The 23510-nt window shown below is 51.1% G+C and overlaps 1 protein-coding gene across 2 annotated transcripts in view; it reads right to left on the minus strand.

Moving 5' to 3' along the window:
• Positions 1-2378: 2378 nt before the first annotated feature.
• Positions 2379-23510, minus strand: part of SLC24A3 (solute carrier family 24 member 3) — a 428781-nt gene continuing 407649 nt past the window's right edge. For both annotated transcript variants that reach the window (XM_074347814.1, XM_074347815.1), the window contains exons 15-17: positions 23233-23345; positions 5738-5803; positions 2379-4155 (exon numbers count right to left, since the gene is read on the minus strand). In XM_074347814.1, coding sequence (XP_074203915.1) covers positions 4006-4155; positions 5738-5803; positions 23233-23345 — 329 coding nt within the window. In that variant the 3' untranslated portion in view covers positions 2379-4005. The remainder of the gene's footprint in view (positions 4156-5737; positions 5804-23232; positions 23346-23510) is intronic.

A 23510-nucleotide genomic window follows, 5' to 3' on the forward strand; every position in this document is an offset into this window, starting at 1 on the left:
CTCTGCTTGTCCACGGCCTCAATTCTTGCTTTTCCAGCAAGTCTGCAGGGCCCCACATCTCTGGATGATGATGCAATGGACACGTGACTTTTTATTTATTAGAGAAAAGTTGGCTGAATCCACCCCATTCCTGCACTTGTAGTGTAATAGCCAGCTGGGCAGCTGGAGAATTTCCAAAGGTCCATTGGATTGTTTTTATACAGAATTTTGGTATCAGATAGATGGTGCGTGTGTGTTGAGCAGCCACTGCAGACAATATTAAAGTAAATGAGACTCGTTAATCAGGATGAGACGACCCAAAATCCAACACGGAAATGTCCCATCTACTTCAAAATAGTTGGTCAAATTGGGTCAGAATAATGGGATAATTATCCATGAACGGGATAACCATCCTAGTTCGAAAAAGTGAAAGTAAATCTTGGAAAAAGCGACATGACCACCACTAATTTCCCACTTTTCTTTTTCCTAACAGTCTGAATATTTTCATGGACAATCAGGTCAAGCTCTGAGACTACATTTGATGCTGTTTATTGCAGGTTGAATGTCAGCCCTGTTTTACCATAATTAGAAACTGCCTGGACTTTACAGTATTATCACCCCCAGCATGTGAATCTAGGACTAAGCCACGAGTGTCAGAAGCAATAATTTTGGAAAACATAATAAGCAGCCTTCCAGGTCTTTGTGGAGGTAAATACAAACTGTGTACCTGTAAAAGTGCACTCTCCCTAGAAAGGGAGGGCCAGCACTTTGCTTTGGGAAGGGGCAAAGCCATCTGGAAACTTACCCTCTCATGACTTCTCACTGTTTCAGAAGCCACCTGAAAGGTGTGGGGGGTGGGGACAGTGACCCTCAGCAGGCCCAGGCCACATTGGGAACACACCTTCCAGGAGGAGGATGTTCCGGCAGTACGCCCTTGTGGGGTTGGCCAGGCTGGAGTTCAGGAGGAAATGCAAGTTTTGGGGTGTGTCTTCCCCTGTTCAGGGCCACGTCCTCTTTTGCATGAGATCACAGTTTGGGAGTTGACCGAAACCAGCACATCTCAGAAAATTGCTGAGAGGCTTTCTGTGGCAATACGTCAGGTTTGGGATAGTGGAAAAGAAGTTCTTCCCTCAAACCCATCCCAACCTCTTCCAAATAAACCCCAGCACAGCGGAAGCAGTGGAAACAGCAACCCCAGCCGTTCTGCACCGCTGGGCTGCTCCGTCAGGACCGCATCCTCACTTCACAGCTCAAGGCACACCCCGCAAGGCAGAGATCTGAGCAGAAAGAGGCCCAAGGCTCATTTCAGAAAGGAAACCTCCCCAGGTCCTAGGTCGGCAATCATGCATGAAACATGGACACTTACCTCTACCCAGACTTTTCTCTGAGAAATACAGCATGGAACCACCGTTTCTAAAGCTTGCACAGCAAATGTGTTTTAAAAAAAAAATCAGGCTTTGGATCAAATGTCTTTGCTTAGGACTAAGACTAAAAACTAATTAAGACTAGTATGACAGAATATTTCATGTAAAAGCATCTCATGCTTTGTAAGCACCAAGCAGCATAATGATAATACTCTGTCCATGGCCAGAGTGTATTTATAAAACACACAAATATAGCCCTAAAACATTTTGAGATGTAAATACTCAAAACGAAGCTAAGCTAGTAGTTTCCCACCACCTGGGAAGAGTTTTTTGTTTTTTGTTTTTTGTTTTTTTTAATAAATAAGGGGGAGGGCATAGCTCAGGGGTAGAGTGCATGCCTAGCTTGTATGAGGTCCTGGGTTCAATCCCCAGTCCCTCCATTAAATAAATACACTTAATTACACCCTCCACCCCCTGCCAAATAATTAAATACAAGTTAATGCTGTGAATTAGTAGCTATTTTTCTTTTGATTTCTAGAAATCAAGTATCTTGCATTTCAGGGGGAAACTTGGCTTGTTTACTAATCTCAGTCTACTTTCTTGAGTCATGCAGGGCAACAACATGGCTTACTATGACTATGTGTTTCTCTTTTTCTTAAGGAATTGGCTACGGGGAAGTCTTAATGTTTACAATTGACAACTAGTGAAATCAGACAAGAGGGTGACTTGAGCCTTGGCGGACGTCACTGTCAGCAATGAAATGCCCTTCCTCTCACATCCAGATGAAAGAGAGAACTAATAATATGCCTCCTGTATTCCACAGGACAACCAGCCCTGAGTTCAAGATTTACAGGGGACCCATGACTGCCACCGCACACCTGCAATCTGCCAGACACTGACCAGCTTTCCAGGTGAGTCAGCCCCGAAGCAGTAAACATGTGGTGACTGCCATCTTGTTACCTTGCACGCATACGCCTCACTTGGAAACAGGCAACACTCCGGGGGAGAAAGCAAAGAGCCCTGCTCAAGAAAGGCTACAGAACAGAGAAGTTTATTTTACACTATCTGTCCAAGAAAACAATCGCCAGAAACCAGTGCAAAATGTGTAACAGAATCTATAAGTGTGTCTTAGCTCTGAGAGCCCAAACTGGTGATTCCTTCTCCCGCTGCTCCATCCGACAGGTGCCCAACGGCTCACGCCGGCCTCCGTGTGCACCATTGGCAGGACCCTTCAACCAACTTGTAGCAGGTTATTTTTACAATTCATACCAGAATGTGTACAGGGAGGGGGAAAACCATACCGAACAAATAAGTGATCAGTGCGTAAAGTAAATACAAGGGGTGGCTCGGGCAAGAATCCACAGTTTCAATAAATACAAGTGTAACAAGCATGGGTGGGTCTCAACTCGGTGGAATTAGTCTGCATAATAATTCAGCATCAGACAAAACCTAGCAGGGCTGTTGAGCAGTGATTGGCAACAACGTTCATAATAACTCACACCCTTGAGCGAGTCTGCACTGAACACATTCTGCGGTTCCGAAGGTGTCAGTTCCGTTTTCTCCTTCCCGTGCCATCCCTCCAGGAGGGGAGGACTGGAGCTGGGGCATCTTGGCAGTGGCATCCCGTGAGGAAGGACGCTGGCCCAAGAGCCAGCAGTTGGGGTCCAGTGTACTCAGTACCGAGTGGCGACGTCTGTGCAAAGCGCGCTTTTCTCCACGTCCCAAGAAACCAGTGTCTGTACCTCCTGCATGTAAAGCAGTGGTGGCCTCCAGGTCACTCCCTGTCACCCCAAACACCAAGCAAAGAGAGCACATCTCAGGGACTCACAGATGGATAGTTGAACCAGGGCCCCTGGACAAGGGCCTCCGGCAGGCTAGAACTATTGCTTGAGAGACTAGAAAGAACCTGGGGAGGAAGTGATGGTCAAAATGGACAGGTGGGAAGCTGTCTTCTTCCTCGAAAGCCCTGTGCCCCAGGAAATGCCTGCAGGACTCGGGGAGGCCCCCGGGTGTGACCTGTGGTGCGTTTGTTCCCAGCTGCTCCTCTGATCAGCTACATCCATACACGCTCCCATGAGCCTGGGATTCTACCCCAGTGGATGCAGCAGACACATCTGTGGCTGGTGCAGGATCCAGAGCCCAGTGAAAGGAGATGCAAGAGAAGCTCTCAACCTCTGGAATTAAAGGAAGAAAACGGGGAGCCCCCAAAGCCAAACGACCCCCCTAGACCCAGTAACCTAGGAATCAGCCCCTCAGCGTCAGGAAATCCCAAGTCATCGACGTACCCTCTCCCCTCTCTTCCTTCCCCAGTCTCAGGTCATAAATTAGGCTTGTCTTCCATCCAATAACTTAAAACAGGAGGAGGGATGAACTAAGTTCTGCCTGGCTTGGGCCAGTTAGCAGCCAGTTTTTCTAGAACCTCAGTCACTGTTTAAAAGTGGAGCTGGAAAATTCACGCGGATGTCGGGTCTTCACATGGCGGGGGGCGGGGAGCCGGGGGCGGGGCGGGGAGCCGGGGCTGGGGGGCGGCGGGGAGGCCGGGCCGCCGGGCAGGAGCGGAGGCCGGTGGACCGCGCGGGAGACGACGCCGGGCGGGGCCGCGACTCGGGCGCCGGCCTCGTATTGCACAGAAAGGAGGAGCCGAGCTGGGCGGCGGCCGCGGTCAGTGGTCCCCGCACATGGGCAGGTTCACGAAGGTGAACACGTTAAACTCGGTCATGATGGAGAAGCACAGGAACACGCCGTACAGGAAAAGGCACCCGCACCCGAGCTTCCTGTCCAGCTGCCACTTGTTCAGGTGAACGCCAAACACCTGCAAGGCACAGAGTGGGGTCAGAGGGCGTGGGGCGGGCCGGTGGGATGAGGCGGGGTCAGCGCGGGGTGGGCAGGTGGGCGGGGCGGGCCCGCGCCGGGCGGGCAGGTGGGCGGGGCGCCGGCTCCGAGCCAGCCCAGTCCGTCCACATCCTGGACATGCCCTGCACCCTCAAGCTGCTCCTGCACCGGGCTCTCGAGGCCGCACTCTTGGTTTCCCTACCTCTCCGACTGCTCCTTCCGTTTCTTTTGCTGCTCTGACCCCTGCCCCGTCGCCCTGACCTCTCACTGTCAAGAGCGCCGAGACGCACGTCTTGGGCCTCTGGTCTTTTCTAGCTACACTCGCTCCCTTGGGGATCTCATCCAACTACACGGCTCTAAACCCCAGCTAACTTCTGGCGTCCCCAGCTTGGACATTCCTCCTGGACTCATCTTTCCAACGGCAGCTTTGACCTCTTCCGTGGATGTCAGATGGGCATTGCAAAATGACAATGTTTGAACTTGCGCTGCCTCCCCAAAGCTACTCCTTTTCAGCGCCCAACAGCCCCATTTCGACAGCCTGTGTAGCGGTCAGCCCCATCCCACAGACTGTGCAACGGTAGCGCAGCCTAAGCAGAAGCGCTGCGCCCAAGAGCGCGCGCTCTGATGTCAGGCGCCTCGGCCGTTCATCTGTATAGTGGGTGCTATCAGTGACTCCCTCACGGGGGTGTGGTGAGCCCCAAATGGGGACATGTATGCAAAGCATTCCGCACAGTGTGTGGCCGTTACATGCATAACCCTAAGTCATATCAACCTGAAGAACATCCTGACCGATAAAAGAATGAATTACATGGATTTTCACTTTTGTGTGAAGTATTTGCTTTGGTAAAACCTTGACATTTGACTCACTTCCTGATGCTGTCAATTGCCTCTCCTGCACTTCTGAATTCTCATTCTCTAGCAAATGTATGTTCACCTGCCAGGTGGCGTTCAGTGAATGGTTCCTTGAAAAACTCATGAAAAACACTGCATCTCTCATTGTGAAAATTCAGTGACAGCTGTGTACATCGGCAGACACCTCAAGTGGGTCAGCCCGTGTCGGTGTGGACTTGCTCCCGCCAAAGGTGTCAACTGAGTTGAGATGTTCAATTATACAGATGGATGTCGCAGCCAAGACAGAACAGTGGCATGAAAGTACGCTGCCAGTAAAGCTGGTTCTGCGTCTTTGAGCATTGGTCAAATCCAGGGATTTATGGAGATATTTAGTAACCTGGAATAGTCTGGAATATAACCTTCTGGTGGCTAATCTTGCAGAAAAACTGTGATCTCCCTTTTGCCTTTGATAAAAGTTTGTGTTTAACAAGAGACGAGCCATGCTTCTGAGAGGAGGCCAGCTCCTTTCAGAAAGGGAGAAGGCTTCTCGTGGGTTGCCAGGATCCACGTCTGGAAGAAACAGCCATGAGATGGGGCATCTGGAGGCTGACTGTCCCCTGCCCACCAGGAGGCCAAGCCCATCTGGTGCCCAAACAGACTCTGTAGCCAAAAAGCCCAAGGGGGTGGTGGGGGGCATGGGAACTCGAGAGAGGAGAGAGCTGCAGACCCACCGTGACAAAGACAGAGGCCAGGAGCAAGCCCACGGAGTAGATCAGCCCCCTGCTGTTCAGCCGAATCTGTAAGAAAGGATGACACGGAGTCAGGCTTCCCGCAAGGCATCTGCTGAGAGCGGGTCAGTGAGCAGCACTGAATGCCAAGTCCCCCCACCCCCTACCCTGGGATGGAGAACAAAAGGCATCTCGGCAGCCAAGCCAGCCGCTCACAGGAGCGACGTGCACTTTCCTAGAACACCCAGACTTCACCCTTGTCTGGTCCACTCCCAGCCGGGCCCCGCCCTCCCCTCCAGCAGCGATGCCCACGATGCCCACTCACTGCCCCATGGCTGCTTAAATTCTCCATCCTGTGTAGCCTGATTCTTGCTGCTGACCACTCTTCCCTGGGGACCTGACTTTCTTGACACACAACTTTTAAGGTAAATTTCACATAGGTCATGGGAGCAATATTTTTAAAAATATTACTAAGCTTTCTATCTCTTTTAGTGGGTAGTGTATAGCTCACTGGTAGAGTGTGTGCCTCTCATGCATGAGGTCCTGGGTTTAATCCCCAGCACCTCCATTAACAATAAACAAACAAACAAACAGATAAATAAATAAATAAACCTAATCACCCCCCCCCAAAAAAAAAACCTATATAGCGCAACATCACAGCCAGGGTATTGGCATTGATACAAATCAAGATGCAGAGCATTTCCAGCACCATGAGGATGTTGCTCTTTTTATCTCTTTTGCACTCAAATGTCTGTGACCTTCACCTGAACTTGATGGGAAGTGGTGGATGAGGGTTGCTGTCTTGACCAAACAGAGAAGAAGAAAGAGTTAAGATCTGTTTCTGATATTCAATAAAAAATTTTTTTTTGTTTGTTTTTCACAGCAATACAGTGAGGTTAACAGCCAAACTTTGAAGAGAAAAGAAAACAAAACATTTTTGGAATTCTTAGAACACACTGCTGTCCAGCACAGCTTTCTGCAATGACAGGAATGTCTGACAACACATCTCTGTTGTCCAGGATGGTGGCCATTAGGGACATGGGGCTCCTGAGCCTGCCTTCCCCCAGCCCACCCCCAGGTGTGGTAACGTGGTGTCTCTCTAGGTACGTGTGTTTGGTTCATCTTTTGGTGACAGGACAGTGCATGCCCTAAACAGCCAACCCTTCGCGTGGGGACCTCAGAGCGCTGCACGTCTCACTAAGCAATGCTCTGTCAGGAGGGAACGGCAGAACTCTCCTCGGCCTGCTTAATCCCTGAAGCCAACCATCTGCTGAACCCCAGCTGGGAAATTACTCCCATATCATATGCTTCCCAAAGAATAAAGGACGCAAATCACAGCTCTGTGACACCAAAGCAACGGGCTGACCCTGCTTAATTCAGTGCAGAAAAATTGGGGGGGGGGGCCCATCCCAGTCCAGCTGGTAGCTTAACTTCCTGTAGACCCTCAGCCAGGCTGTGGGTGGCGCTGTCCCCTGTCATCAGCTGCGTTCGTATAAAGAGGCCAACGCTCAGGGGTCCATCACAAATGCCTTGCACTGAAAGAGATTCTCTTCTGACCTCTTGATTCTCAACATTGCCAGGATTCTTCTAAGAATGAGGTCACTGCATTCCCAGCCCAGCTCGCCCTGTGAGCTCCAGGGTCGAATTCTTGTCAGTAACAAGAATTGAGTAAATTTCCTGCCCTTAAGAAACCAGGAGCCGGTGAGGCAGGAAGTGCTCTTCGGCCAAGCCTTTTCAAAATGAATCGCATTCAACCAAAGCTCTGGAACTTTACTTACTCTCTCTACACTCACATACGGTCTCAGGGAACAATGCTGCTGAAATTGTAAGCCTGCCTCGGAGATTAAAGACAACCACGTTTTGTGGGGTTTCAGAGTATTTTTCCCTTCTCCATCTTTTCCTTTGCAGCTTCCTTTGGTGATGGACTGCCACGTGCACTCGGGTGTGTTTTGTTTTTCCACTGGAGACCTGGGCTATTGAACTCTGGATTGGTTATTACCTGAACCCCTACTTCCCCATGGACATGACAGTTAGGAATTAGGGTTCCTTCAGTTGCTTCTGGGCCAACTTGAATACCTCCCAGCCACTGGAGATGATAGGTGGTTTGGGGGTCAGCAAACTATGGCCCATCGCCTGCATTTATAAGTGAAACTTCATTGTAATTCAGCTCACTCCCTGACTGCTTTCACACTCAGTGGCAGAGCGGCACAGTTTTGACAGAGACGGTATGGCCCTAGTGGTTAATATAGTTCTTCTCTAGCCCCTTTCTGGAAAAAGCATGCCAACCCCTGGTTTAGAGCATGGGATCCAGACGTTCTGAATCTCTGCCAGGTCACCCACTGGCTACGTAATCATGAACAAGTGACTTAACTTTCCCGGGCCTCGGTTTTCTGATGTATTAAATGGGGGTGATAACAGTTCCCACCTGAGGAGGTGGCTGTGCGTATTAATTGAGGGAATCCACGTTAAGCCTGGATAGGAGCCTGTGTACAGTAAGTTCTCAGTAAGTCCGGGCCAGTGTTCTCCACCCACTCGTGATCTGCCTGAGCCCACTTCCCTGGCACCCCGTCTGCTTCTTTGATAAACTCACCACCTGGCAGCTCCCTGATCAATGGCTCAGTAGGTGACAAACACCAAGAGGGCAGGGACCACGTCTGACTTCATCCTCTGCCTGGCTCGGGGCGGGGCACGGACCACAGGCTTGACACACAACAGGTGAACGGATAACGATCGCCCTTGCGGGGGGCATTTTGAGTGTGGTTTACAAAAAGGCCAGTGTTTCTGTGGGGCAGGGTGGACTGGCCAGAGAGACCCTGGATACCGCTCCTGGACGATGTTGCAGAAGAAATGCGATCCTTGCCTCCCTTCCCCATTTTTTTATGTCTAGCTTTTTTTTTTCCACTCACATTTTATTATGAACATTTTTAAGCATTCAGAAACGCTGAAGGAATAATTTTTTAATGAACTTCAGTGTAAGCTGGCAGCTACTAATACATTGCACCCCAGTCACTTCAGCTTGCATCTCACTAAGTAGGGTTCAACTGTAGTTCACAGCTCTTGTATTCTTAGATGCAATTTCCAGAGTGAAATTCACAAATCATCACTGCACCATTCAGTGTGTTTTGAGAAATGCATGCACTGGTGTAACCCAAACTCCCGCCATGACAGAGAGCACCTCCATCACCCCAGAAGGTTCTCTTGTGCCTCACCCAGGGGCACTCAGTGCTCTAAGCTTCCCCATCCTAGGTTGGTTTAGCCTGTCATATAAATGGAATCTTACAGTGTGCACTCTTTTATGCCAGGATTCTTTTTACTAAGCATAATTTTTAAAGATTCTTTTGTGTTTTTCATTGCATCAATGCATTTCTTTTTTTTACTAAGGTGTAACTGACATAGATCATTATGTTAGTTTCAGGTGTACAATATAACAATTTGCTATTTGTATATACTGGGAAGTGATCACCACCATAAGTCCCCCTGCATAATTACAAACATTTTCTTTCTGGTGATGAGGACTTTGAAGACCTACTCTCTTAGCAACTTTCAAACATGCTCAGTTCTTTTTATAACAAACAGCGAACACATACCATGGTTTGTTTAAATGTTCTCCTGTTGACAGGCTGCTTCTATTTTGGGGCTGTGAGTGTGTATTGAATTTTTTAACTCACAAACAAAATGAAAAGAGACCTACCATGGTTCCTCCTCACCAAAGGGAGAGTGAAGACAGCACCTCGAATGACTCGCTCACATCCCAGCAGCCCCGCTGTCCCGTTGGGCACTGGGAGCCCTCACCCGAATGGAGCGATGCCCCTCCCCTGCCTTGGCACATGCCCACCCTCTTTGGGAACAGTCAGTTGAGTCAGATGGGAACTCACCTCCTTCCCACCTCTGCTCTGCCCATCCTCCCTCAATCTGCCTCTTCCAAGTTCACTGGGCCATTGCTGGCTTTGTCCCCCATCTGAACCTGAGCTCATTCTAACTGTGCCCTGGTCGCTGGACACAGCATTTCCCCCAGCTAGTCCCAGTGCTCCGAGGGCAGACGCCCGGGTCTTGAGTTTTCCCTCATTCCATGCAGCACCTAACTCCCTCCGGGCTCTGCACACTATATGTTTAAGTGAGCACTTGCTGGTGGTGCTGTGTGTGTGTATGTGTGTTGGCAGCGAGGCTGGATGGCACAGGGCAAGCCTGGAGAACAGGAGGGGGAGACTGACCATGGTGAAGGCTGGCTTGAAGCTGATTTCTTTAAGTAATAAATTCAGAAGGCACACAAATTGTTTTTTTCTTTGGAGGCAAATCTGCATATGGTAAAACGCACAGATCTCAAGTGTACTATTGGGTAAGTTTTGACAAATGCATGTACCCACATAATCCACATCCCAAGGAGAACGGAAAACATTTCCATCACCCCAGGAAGTTTCCTTGCGGGCAGCAAATCTTACTCAACCTTCTCCCAAACTAGTTTCTTGGGGACAAGCTAAGCCGGACAGTAGCACCAACCCTTCTCCCCTCTGGACTCCCTCCGGGAAAGGCTTTGAGCTCCAGCTGTGCGGTGCGGGTCTAAACCTGTGTTTCCCTGCCCTTGACCTCACAGGAGAAGGACCATTAAGTGCAAATCACAAAGTCTCCACGGCACTGTCCTCCCGAGAGCAAGCAACTTGCTCAGATTGTTCAGCCGTGACGTTTAGTGTTGCTTTTATTTCTTGCCTTCAAAACTACGAATTTTCACTCTCCAGTTCCCCCTTGGCAGTTGTCGGAGAGGAAACAGGAGGGCTGGCTGGTGGTCAAGTCAACTGGACTTTAGGCTCTGTGGATGGGCGGTGTTCAGTACGGTGCACACAGAGACCATGTCACACCTAGTTTCCCGCGTGCACGTGGCTCAGAAAACGGCTCCCTGAATCCTGCCCTGTTTGAGGATCTAAAACCCCCAGCCACAAAGATTCTGACTTCCCCCACATTACCGTTTAAAATCTGTCTATGATTTGAGGTCAGCTCCACACAACCAGCAAATTCTTTTAGGAAAGACAAGAAGCCCTGGATTTTTGCTAATCGATCTGTAACCTGGAACACATGTTGTGTGTCGCTTTGCATTTTCTTCCTTGGGTGGTTTGAATGCTTGTTTGGACTTTTAGGTTCCAAATGGCTGGGTCCAGGCTTGACTTCACGTTGTATAACATCACTGGGTAGGAATCTCGCTCCTTGAACAATTCAATGAGGTAAGAAAGCGAACGTGCAGATGGAGGAGAGGCGCTTTAACGGCAGCTGTGACCAAGTCCTCCCCAGAGCGCTCGCTCGCACAGACACAGGGTCGTGCTGAATCCTGGTGGCGACTCCGTGAGGTGGGCTGTTTACTCCGTGAAAGATGGGACAACTGAGGCTCAGGAAAGTTAGCACTTGGCCAAGGGAAGATTCTGGTGACCAGTTCGTGTGTGTGTGTGTTTCTCCACATGTCCAGCTGAGTGACCTACAATGAAACCTGTCACTGTCCACCCGGAGACAGCATCGATCACACCGGCTCATCCTCCCACGACTTTGAACACCAGCTGCAAGTCCAGGTTGTCACCTGTGCTTCTGACAGACAGGCTAGAGATCAGAGGTCCCCGTGTGGTTTCCAAGGAGCCCCCTCCTTGGGGTCTATTAATTTGCTAGAGTGGCTCACAGGACTCAGAGAAACACTTTCCTTACTAGATCACTGGTTTATTATAGAAGGATGTAACTTAGGGAGAGCCAGGTGAAGAGATTCTTAGGGCAAGGTGTGGGGAAGGTGCCCGGGGCTCCCAGGCCCTCTCGGGGACCCACTCTCCCTGCATCTCCCCATGTTCACCAACCCAGAAGCTCTCTGAACCCTGTCCTTTTTGGATTTTTACAGAGGCTTCATTACATAGGCACAATCAATTACACTGATGATGACCAGTGGTGACTGATTAAACCTCTGGCCACTCTCTTTGCCCCAGAGTTCAGGGGGTGGGACTAAGAGTTCTAACCCTCAAACCACAGGCAGGGTTGGTTCCCCTGGCAACCAGCCCCCTCCTTAGGTGGAATCCTAAAGTCACCTCATTAACATAAAAGAGTCACCTTTGTTGCTCTCACCACTTAGGAAATTCTGAGGGTTTTAGGAGCTCTGTGCTATGAACAAGGACCAAATACAGGTTTCTTACTATAAATCACAAGGTTACACACGGCCACGAAGCTGGTAAGGGGCCAAGTCTGCACTCAGAATTGCACTTCGGACTGTGAATTCTACAGACTCCTCCTGGCACCCTGCAGGGCACAGGGAAAAGCCAGGGTTCTCTTCAGCTGCTCAGAGCTCTCGGGAGTGGCATCTGGGCCTTTCCCGCTTCATCATTCTGAAAGGGTCCTGAATGAACTGAGGCCAGTGCAGCAGACGCCAGGGGCCCCATCCAGGTCCCATGCTGCCCCCACCCTCTTACCATTTTGGTGGGCCCGCTGACTCCCAGGGGCCAGTCCTGACATCTGTGCCTGAAGGCTCTTCCCTGAACCACGAAGTGCCACCTACCCCCCCAGTGACTCTCCAGCCACTGCTGGATGACTCCCCCCCCACCTTCCGCCATCTCCTACCAGACATTCCCGCCTCTCCCAGATAAACTCCTAACCCCATCCTTGTCTCAGGACGGACTGGCTTCTGGGGGATTTGAACGTTGATAGACAATGAGATTGAATCTGCTTCAAACGCTGGTGACCCAGGTCAGCCCTTCCATGGGGGACCCAAAAGGACCCTGCCTTCCCCCAAATATCACTTCATTTTCCTGAAACAGCACCGAAAATCTAAAGGTCAAGATGCACCTTAAAGGGGCTGGGTGGTGTCACTTAGCTCCCAGGGGCTTGTTAGAATCATTCATTGTGATGGCGCCAAACGATCCCCAGGTTCCCCCCGACCCGGGTCTTGTGGGGACAGCCTGGCCTGGAGACGGACCCGCAGCGGATTCTGCATCTGCTGGTTTCCACCGTGTTGCTGCTCCCGCACGGTCAAGGGCAAGCTGCCCACGTGGCCCCACTGCGGGTGGGGTGGGGTGGGGTGGGGAGGAGCTGCGCCCTCTCTGCCTGTACCAGCTGGCTCCAGAGCCCCGCGGTCCCCTCGAGGCTGTGGCAGGGTTTTCAGTAAAAGGAACTGGCAACTGGAGCAGCGTCCGGGTCCTGGGAACCGGATTCGGGGATGCTCGCTCAGGAGAGGAGAAGGGAGACGCGGAGGGCGTCGAGAACTGACAGGTGGGATCTGGGCATGCTGGCTGAGCCACAAACGGTTCTGCTCCCAGAGAGCCAGGGGAGGGGACACGCCGGCAGTCTGCAGTCTGCAGAGGTAGGGGGTGGGTGGGCTGGGGCGGGCTTCTTGGAGGAGGGGATTGGAGGCTGGCTGACAGCTGGCTTTAGAAGAAGGGCCCTGGGAGAGGTCCTGCTCTGCGCGGCCACTCCCTCTTTCTGGAAGCATCCTCCTGTCCCCACTTTCTCCCAATCCTCCCCCTTCCTGGCTGACCCCTCCTCAGTCTCCTTCACGGGGTTTCTTTTCCTACCTGACATCAGGATGTGGTCCTGAGCTCTCTTGTTTATTTGCATTTATGTCCTATGAGAGCCTGATACTTGAAAAGCCACGCTCCTGCCCTGACCGCCGTACGGTGACCTTGCCGCGGGACTTCAGGCACACTTGCCCCACTGCCTACCTGGCCCCTCCATCGGGACGACCCTCGGACACATCAAACCTGATCTGTCCTGAGTGGGACCCTCGGCATTCCCTCTTAGGTATGCTCCCCTCCCCGCACCCCCTCCACCCCAGCAGCTGTCTGCCCCAGGCCAGCAGGTTTTCTCTTTCCTACAAATGCCTCATAACTGCCCTTGCGGCCCTCAGTCTTACCTGGTTCCAACCCTTTCTTTATGTAATAGTGAGAATCTTCTTTCTAAAAGGCACAATCACATCACCCCTTCGTCCTCTCTGTGACCACCGCTCACAGCATCCTTCACCACGTGGCCTCTCCTGGCCCTGCCACCATCCCTCTACCCTGCCCCCTACTTCCCATCCCGACCCCTACCTCCGGGCGCAGGGGCTGCCCTCGGGTCCTCGAGTTCAGGAAGCTTTCTCCTATCTTGGTCTACAAGCTGTTCCTTCTGCTCAGAAATAGCCTCTCACTTCTTTACCTGGCTCCTGATCATCTCTGCTACTCAGAGCAAGTGTGCCAGATCCCCGACCCCTGCCACACACGGCCACGTGCTGCCACAAGCCCCGCCACAACCAGCTCTTGGGAGAGCACACATAGTTCTGGAATTGCTGGGGTCATCATCTCCTTCCAGAGGCGGGGGTTCCAGGAGCACAGGACGGGGTCTGCCTGGAAATGATCACTGAGGTGTCCCCAACGATGCCAGGCTGCTTAGCACGCAGAAAGCATTCATCGGAGAAAGGACGAACCAGACAGAAGGGGTGGGGAGGACCTTGGGGATCACTTTTCACCTCTCTGGATTCTGGAATCAGGTGGGCCCTTGCTTGGAAAGAGAAGAAGACAGACTCCCTTGCCACCTCTGTTCATGGCATCTTAGATTTATTTTGCACTTTTTAGCTTCAGCTCAGAAATCTGAGTATTGCCCTGGCTGCCTGGAGCCTGCCTGGTGGCTGCTTTAGTTCAGCTGGAGCATATGGAACAGACATTTATCACCAAAATGGGACAAGAAGTGCTCATTTTCCAAACTGACTTTTAGAAATATTTCTTATCTGGGGCACTTAGGTAGCTAGCTGGCTTCTGCACAAGCCACCAGCACAGAGAAATGTCAGAATCTGTGAAACTGCCTTCCCTCCTCGCTGTCAGCTGCCTGAACCTAACACCATGCACACAAACAGCTGTCTCAGTGGTAATTACCCAGTAATTATGACCTGGAAATGCATCTAGGCGAGATGGAAAAATGACTTCAGAACTGTCAGCAGGTCGCTTGGCGAGGGCGGGGAGGCCATTAAACCCACACAGGCTGCTGGCATCTGATGTCAGAGACACAGAAAGATGTCGTGGGGTTACTGAAGCGCTCACAGATGGAGGCCCTGAGTGTCCCTTCGGAAATAACACCTCCTCCCGGGGAACACTGGAGGCGGAGACGGGGGAGGACCAGAATGCTTGAGACTCCTAAGCTCCTGAATTCGCTTTTCCATGAACCTGGAACTGTCTTTCCAAGCAACTTCTGCATCTCAGCATAAAGGTCCACACTGATGCCCCTACAGCGTGGCTGGGTGCGGGAGGCTGGCGGCCGGACGCCCGATGAAGGCCGGGGGTCGGGGGGTACCGAGGGCCTGGACAAACGGGTCATCTCCATGGAAGGATCCAAAATGATTCTTCCAACTGTCAGAGGGAAACCACCATCGAGTCACCACCGACTCCGGCCTTGGGCAGTGGTGACGTGAGCCGCACCAGCGTCGGTGGGATTTTTAGAGACAGAATCTGGGCGTCAGGAGTTCTCCTCCCTTCAGTCCCTTCTCTCTTTACATATAGTTGAAGCGCTCCCTGGAGCCTTAATGAGCAGGCGCTGTCCTCTCTTCCAGCAAAGAGTCAAACGCAGGGGCGGGTCTATATAACATTCCGCCCTAGTGGGGACCCTCTCACTCCCGGACCTCGGCCATGTGTCACCATTTGCTTTGACAATAGTACCCCTCTTCTGGTGGGGAGAGAAAAAAATCTCACTGTCCTCTCTGCCTCTTTCTGGCTGTGCAATTTAATCTCCCGAGGCCCTGGCTTCCCGATCTGCAGGAGGGGGCTTGGAACAGCCCTGCACTTAGGGCGAGTGTGTGACCTCAGCCCACCTGGCCCCCAACGCCCTCGCCTTCCTTCTGTTCTCAGACGCAGCCACTCAGGTCTCTGCACCTGCCATCATCTCTCTACAACGCGTCCCCTGCCCCTCACCCCCCCCCCCCAAGCTCCTTTCTCCCAGTCATCAGAAAGATTCTCAGCAAAAGCACAGAACCTACCTCCCTGTCCAGTGGACCCGGAGGGACCGGCCCCGCTCGCTGTCACACGCCCGTCTTCACGGGCTCCCCCTCTCTGAAGTCAGTGTGCCGGGGTGCTTGCCGCTCAGGGCTCGTCTGCCTCCCTCAACCCGAGGGAGGGTCTGGCCTGCCTGGATCATTCTGTATTCACAGCACCTGGCCAAGTTCCCGCACACAGTAGGTGCACAATAAGCATCAGTTGCAGAAATGAACCTTGTTTCATTTAGCTGTTGTCACAGTTAGACGAGCCCATGTGTGCATGGCGTCCCTGGAGTGCCTGGCCTGTGGGAGGGACTCCATGAGGGTAAAGCTATCGTTAGTGCTGGTCTGTTTGTCCCCCACCCTTCTCTCAGGTCAGCCTATTCCTCCACTCCGCTCTGCACATGTCTTCCTCCCCAGGTGAGGTGGTGCTGATGGGAAAGGTAGGGTCCATCCATCCATCCACCCACCTATGTAACCATCCATCCATCCATCCATCCACCTAATTATTCATCCATCCATGCAACAAAGATTTCCTGAGCACATTCTAAGGACCAGGAACTGTGTTAGGCAGAGGAAGTAATAAATGCATAAGATGGGCACAGTTTCTGCCCTTAGGGAGATCACTTCTCTGGAGGAGACTCAGACAAAGGGGCAAAGTAAGCTGCTGACGAAAAACACAGGACTGACACCTGACCCAGGTCTGAGAGATCACAGTTGACATTCGAGCTTATACCTGAAGGATGAGCTGGAGAAAGAGACAACAGGAGCCCCTGCTGGGGGCCCCAGGATCCCTTCTGGGAGGTGGTCTGGTTCCAGAGGGCCATTTTCTTCAACCCCTGGCTTCCAGGAAAACCAAGAGACACAGCTTGGTTGGGCCAGATGGGGCCACTACTTTGGTCTACCTTTGCTGGACAAAGAGGTAGCCTAGGACAAATGAAGTGTCCCAGAAAATCGAAGTCCACCCTCTACATGTCACCACCTTCATTCACTGTTTTCAATGAAAATATCTCATTCTTAACTTTTTCTTGATGACTTGGAATCACCACCATGGATATACAGTACTTAACTGGGGCGAAACATGGCACCGCTCTCAGGACCTACCGATGTACAAGGACTGCTCAGCCCCACCCACAACTGAGGAAATAACATTTATTCTCTGTTTAAACAAGTGAAATGTCCTGCCATGTGAAAGATGGCCAATGTGATGTGACATGGACAAGGTCTTACATTCAAGCTCTAGCAGCGGAGAGATGATGTGGGTAAAGGACTGTCAAACAGAGCAGGAAAGAGAGTGGGCCAACAGGACATGGGGAAGAGAGTCTGTGATGTGCTGCGTGGGCTGTATTTGGGGGCAGCATGTGGACAGGACTCTGCATGTGGAGATTTCCTCCCTCCTTGAATGCCCTCTCAATCTAAGAGATAAAACTATCTGAGTGAAGTAAGTAAAAGAGTAGCTTTGTGAAGAATGCCACTGGGATCTGGGGAGTGTTTGGTCACTCTGTCCCTCCCCGGATTCAGCTCACCTGGCTGCCTCTCCCTGCTTCCTGCCCATTTACATTTTACTTCTGACTCAGGGTGAAAACTTTCCCTGATAGTTTTCACTGATGATCCCTGTTGACAAACCACGGGGCTCTAGAATACACTGCTTTAGCCGAAATACAGTTGTGGGCTTCCTAAGAGTTACTGAGTTGTGAAAATGACTGAAAAATAAGTCAACTAGAATTTTTTTCCTTTCGAATTTTGAAGTTCAAAATGTAATCTTTTCAACCAAGGGTGCTGAAACAGCTATGTATCCACATGCCAAAGAATGAGGATGGACCCCTACCTCACATCATATGCAGAAAGAACTCTTGGTTTCCCCGGGGCTCACGAACTGTTTGTAGGTTATGTTACTGAATTTATGCTTTCAAAGATGTTGGTATTCTTGGAATCAAAGGAAGCTCTCTCTGGCACTGGTTACAGAAACAGCAGCATTTGGATGAAAATGCAACATGACATATCTTTCTCTGTTCTTTCCAACCAAACATTTCCCCCCAGAGCACCTTCCTGTGCGCCATGGCTGCTCATAAATCAGAAGCGGCTGGCCTGCTGCTTCTCCTGAATCTCCCCCTCTGCTTCAGAAGTAAAGCCGAGCCTCAACCGCAGCATTAGATGTGCTCCTTGCACAAGTCCGGCAGAACGACCAGAGCAGCCCAGTTACCTCATCTACAGATGGAAAATGTGAATCTGGGCCAAGCGTCTAACAGGGCCTGGAGCTCTGTGTTCATGCTGTCACCCGGCCACTAGAGTTTGGAGTCTGAAAAGGGTATGTTTTCATGGCTGTGGGTGTTACCCCCATGGGAATTATGTCTAATTTTCTGTTCTCTAAAGAGCACTGGGAGAAGGTCAGGAGAGGAGGACGGCTGACCCCTGGGGGCTTACACACGACGGACAACGTGCCTAGTGGGGTGGGGAGCTCGTGTTCAATCAGGAAGATTTCAAAGCTGGTAAGAGGAACTGGTTTACTCCCTGGATGAGTTCTGCATTCTGTTTTTTGAATGCTTTTGATTTCACCTTCCATAACTAGCATCCCAGTAAAGAAAAAACAAACATAATAACGGATCTTAGGGACATTGGAAAGGATTGGCGGCCCCTGCTCCTGCCTGTCCATCCCTCCCTGGAGAAAGTCTAGGTGGTAAAAAGCTATTATTCATGGACTGGTTTTCCAGGTTATTTAGAGCGTGGTTTCTTTTCATCTTTTTTGCTGACCAAGTACGACTGAGTGTCCCCAGCGGGCTGTGCTGGGGAAGTCAGGCCGTGCTGACTTCAGGGCTTTTGCTTGGAGCGGGTCCTGTGTGCTCTGTGGATGCTCACCCTCACCGCGGTTCTCGTGGGCACAACGCAAGGGCGAAGCCTGTGTTAAAAAAGGAAAAGCGTAGGCGGGTGCCATGAAGCTGCCCCTGAGCCTCAGGAATGAGATTAGGACAAATTAAGATAGAAGGAATATTGTCACTTCAAAAAAATAACCAGGCACACATAAAGTGCTCCAACATGTTCATATTCTCTACAATTCCAACTCTGGGAAATGATCAAAAGAAACAGCCTCAGATATAAATACAGTGTTACGCTCAATTTCTGTAGATCTTTAAACTCTGTAAGATTGATGTACTAAGATGCCTGTGGCATCATTAGTTATAAGAGGGAAAATCTCATGGCAGCATCCATGTCCAACAGCAGCTGTATGATCGTGAACTTCGGCATAACGAGGATTTGAGGCTGCCTTTAAAGCTGATGTTTCTAACGAGGAATATGTGTTTGATGTGTGTAATGAGTGGCGTTTTACACAGCCATGTGCAAAATTGTGTGGCACAACCTCAGCCATGTCAACTAACCAAGAAAGAGCAAAATACGCAGACATGGTAACAATTGGTGTCTGTGGCTCAGACCACCTATGGTGTTTATCTCCTCCCGTAAAGCTGCAGCGTCTCACGGCAGCCACAAAGTCACACGGGGAGACATCCATTTAAATTAATTAAAATAAAAATTAAAAATTCAGGTTTTCACTTGGTCCGGCCCCAGTTCAAGGGTTGGAGAGTCTTGTGCGGCTGGTGGCTACCACGTCTGAGAGCACAGCCTGGACGTTTCCATCACTACAGAAAGTTCTCTTGGGCAGGCACTGCTCCAGGATTTTCTCTAATTAGAATTTCTCTAATTAAAGTGTCCCTAATTTTCTATGAAGACTGTGAATTATTCTTACAGCCAGAAAAAAAGGAGTAAAAAAGTAAAGTTCAGATTAGCGGACTGCAGAAAAACCCAAGAGAGTATTTTAGGAATGGCAGAACAGAATCAAGGCGGCTTGTATTCAAAGGAAGCAGCAGGACTTTGATGAGAGTTTGAAAACAACGAAAAACATTGCTCTCAGAGTGAGTATAGAAAGGATGTGTTAACCAGAAAGGGGGGCGGTCCACATGTGACCCAGAAAAAGGAGCTCAGAGGCAGGGTGAGTCAGCGTGGCTGGAGTGGAGGGGACAGCACACCCCGAGGGCTCTGGTCCTGGTGGCAGAGGGGTAGGTCCCTCGAGGTGGGTGCATGCGCGGACAGTGGAGGCTCCGCAGCCCTGGTAAAAGGTCGCCCGGCAAATCCCTCCTGTGTGGGTGTCACCCGACACCCCAGGCTGCCGGACTGCTGGTGCTCACCCACACCTGCGTCTCCTCTGCTTCCCGCGCACGCAGCTGACCTGGGGGCCTGGACGCCCCTGCATCAAGGCGGGCACGTGTGACTTATCGGGACGGTGGGTGTGGCAGCCAGGACATGCACCGCCTCCAGGTCTCATCATAAAATGATCTGCGTCATCTTCCGCGCCCCCGCCCTCTCTGCCCTCTCTGCTTTTGGGGTGACTACTGGTGAAGGACCCTGAGATGGCAGAAGCCCTGATGGAATGAGCCTCGCTCTCTGCGTTTCTCTTTGAAGAGTCTATACGAGCTGCCAGAAGAGAAACATCGGTAGCGGAGTGGACTTTGAGCAAGAAGTAAAACTTTGTTGGGCCACCCCAGGGAGCTTTTGTGGTTGCTTGTAACATAGTAGGAGCAAAGCTTATTTTGAGAAGTAAAACTCTAATTTGACCTTGGTTGGCAAAGGTATGAATATAGCAGGTCTGGTTACTCAATCCTGCAAACCTCCAGCCGAGCCTTGAACCATGACTGGCTCTTGGCCAATCCCTGAGAATGTGGCTCTTGGAATGTTCTTTACGTTAGTGAAGGGTGACGTTGGTGTGCACGCAGGAAGCAGTGGCGCACGCCGTACCAGCGCGCAGCACGGCTCTGCGAGCTTCATGGTGCGTACCGGTGTCTGTGCGGGGTCCTGAGTTTTGCTACCACGGCTGCTCATGGAGCAGGGACGCATCTACATGAGCAGCCCTCCATCTCTCACACACGTCCCTGTGGCTTGGGAGGGGCAAGGCTTGGAAGCCTGCACCTGATAATCTCTCCGGACCTCTCCTGATGCATCTCATTTTCCTGATGCTTCTACTCCAAACCCTTTGCTCTAATAAACCTTAGCCATGACTATGACCTGCATGGAGTCCTGTGAGTACTCCTGGTGAGTCAGGGAACTTGAAGGTGGTAATGGAGCTCCCCGGATACCTCCCACATAAGATCTTTCTCTGGGAAGACAGAGAACACATCAGCAGGAATAAGAACACTTTCTATCTGGAGCTTGGATATCTTACTACCATCTGCTGGCATTCCAGCATATACATCAAACTCCTGTGAATTTGGTTGATGTGAGTCTATTCATCAGAGTCTGACTGACAATAATGTCACACTTAGGAAGATTCTCTGGAATCCTGTGACCACCAATGGTTGATGCCTCTTCAGTGGCCAACCAGTGTCTCTCTTACATGTATCACTTAATATGTGTTTAGATGAAGCAAGTTCACAGATTTTGGACAAGAGCCACGAATGAGGTAGAAATAAAGGCTGTGGAGAGAGATTCCATTTGGCGGTGGTGGGGTCTAGGAAGGAATCCTGAATGAAGTGGCATTTGAGACAGACCTGGAAGAAGGGACATCACTTGACATGGGAAGAGTGACAGGGAGTGTGTGCATCTGCAGCAGAGTCTGCAGGAGGAAAGACCCCTGCAGGGGGAGCGCAGGGCACCTCCTGGGGCCGTGAGCATGCCGGGCGCTAGCCTGGCTCTGTGCCGTGTTTGAGACAGTGGGCGGTGGCGGAGGGACGGTGTTCAGGCTGCACTGCTGGGGGACCACTGAAGGGCTGGCCTCTGATGGATATCTGTTTACCTTACAATTAGCCAAGGCTAAGTGGTCCTTCTTCCTGGGCATACGGCCCAGGATTACAATTCATGCTGCCAAATCTCTCATAAAAGTCATCACAAACATCATTTTGTAATAATGAGTACATAAATCAAGTACATCTGAATATCACCATGTTTTATCAGTTGTCAGAGGAGCACCCACATGATCTGGCCCTGCCTCCCCTCAGCTGCATCTCAAGTCACATGTCCCATGTTCACTCGGCCCCACTAATACTGGACTCCCTTCTGTCTCTTTGACAGGCCAAGTGCATTTCTGCCGCAGGGCCTTTGCACTGGCTGTTCCTTTTGCCTGGAATGCTTTCACTCTGCCCTGCCCCTATTTTCCCATGGCCAGCTCTCTCTAGTTATTCAGACTTAAACTCAGAGTGACCTCTTGTAAGTCGCTGTCCCAGACCCCTAATGTAAAGCAATGCACCCTCTCTCCCCATGTCACCACCCGATGTCACAGACAGCAGAGAAGAGGGCGCCACTCCTTAGGACACATTCTCCCTCCTCCCGCCTCCTTGTGCTTGGCTTTACTCTGGTGAAATCTTCCAGCCAACAGGTAACCGCACACGAACTAGAATGAGTGGACTTTCTGTACGGATTTGAACTTCCTCGCAACCAGCTGGACGCAACTTCCCCGGTGGAAGCAGCCGCGAATGGAGCAACTCTGAGACAACTGTCATATGATAAAATGAGCCGCAGTGTCTCCTCCAGAACATAGAGTCACAGCCGTCACACACACACGCCCGGGCAGCGCTCGGTCACACGCTGAGGCCAGCTCCCGGCGCCGGACCGGGTGTGAAAACTCCAGAGGCAGAACACTGTTTTCTTCCAGATACAGGAAGAAATCTCTAACAGCAGCTTCTCCCTCAGTCCTCTGACAGTGTCTGGGGCAGAAGTATTAGCAGAGGGGGACACTAGGCAAGGTGGGAAGGCGCATGAAAGTCTCTCTGGACGGCCCAGTCACCCCCTGAATTCACAGTTCCACCTGAAGTCACAGTCAGTCCTGAGAAACAGCCCGGGGTCCCCGCCACAGGGTCTGACAGCAGCCAGATCCCTCGCAGGAGGGGCATCGTGTGTTTTGTGTTCCATCCTTCACCACTGAAAATGTCATGCACGCAAAACCACCAGGGCTGGGCTTGGCAAATGACGGCCCGCGGGCCAAACCTGGCCCTGCTCCTGTTTCGCATAGCCCGGGAGTTGAGAAAGGTTTTTTGTTTCTTGTTTTTTACCTTTTTCAATGGTTGAAAAGATTCAAAAGAATCATAATATATCATGATATGTGAAAATTATATGAAATTCAAATTTCAGTTTCTATAAATAAAGTTGTGCTGAAACAGCCCTGCGCCCTGAGCGGTTGTGACAGACACCATCTGGGCTGCAAAGCCTAAAGTATTTACTATCTGGCCCTTCACAGAAACTTTAAAAATTTTTTATTTACTTATTTATTTTCTTAGGGGGGAGGTAATTAGGTTTATTCATTTTTTTTTTTAAAGTGGAGGTACTGGGGCTTGAACCCAGGACCTCGTGCATGCTGAGCACACACTCTACCTCTGAGATCTACCCTCCTCCCTTCACAAAAACCATTTATCAACTCCACCCCCAAGTCCTGAATGTCCCCGCAGGCCTGGCCTCGGAGGGACTCTGGTGAGGAGAATTTGTTTTGCCCTCAGGTTAGTATTTCCACGTCTCCTTTGCCCTGAGACAAAGTCACAAAGCCAAGGCCACCAAAAGCTGAAAAGCCACTTACGTAGGATCCGTAGTCCACAGCCAGGGTCTGCAGGGCCCAGGGGAGGCCGAGGCCGATGAGGATGTCAAACACGTTGCTCCCGATGGAGTTGGACACGGCCATGTCCCCCATGCCTGCGAGGACAAGAGGTCGTGCGAGTGAGGGAGGTGGTCCCGGGAGAGCAGCCCCACCAGGACCCTCCCAGCCTTTGTCCTGAGAGCTGGGGACCTGGCAGACAGGTGTGCCAGCCCAGGTGCTCGGTCCTCCCCCAGGCCATCGCTGTAGGACGACACCGATTG

This window comes from Camelus bactrianus, chromosome 19 (genome assembly GCF_048773025.1).
Source record: "Camelus bactrianus isolate YW-2024 breed Bactrian camel chromosome 19, ASM4877302v1, whole genome shotgun sequence".
NCBI classification, from domain to species: Eukaryota; Metazoa; Chordata; class Mammalia; order Artiodactyla; family Camelidae; genus Camelus; species Camelus bactrianus.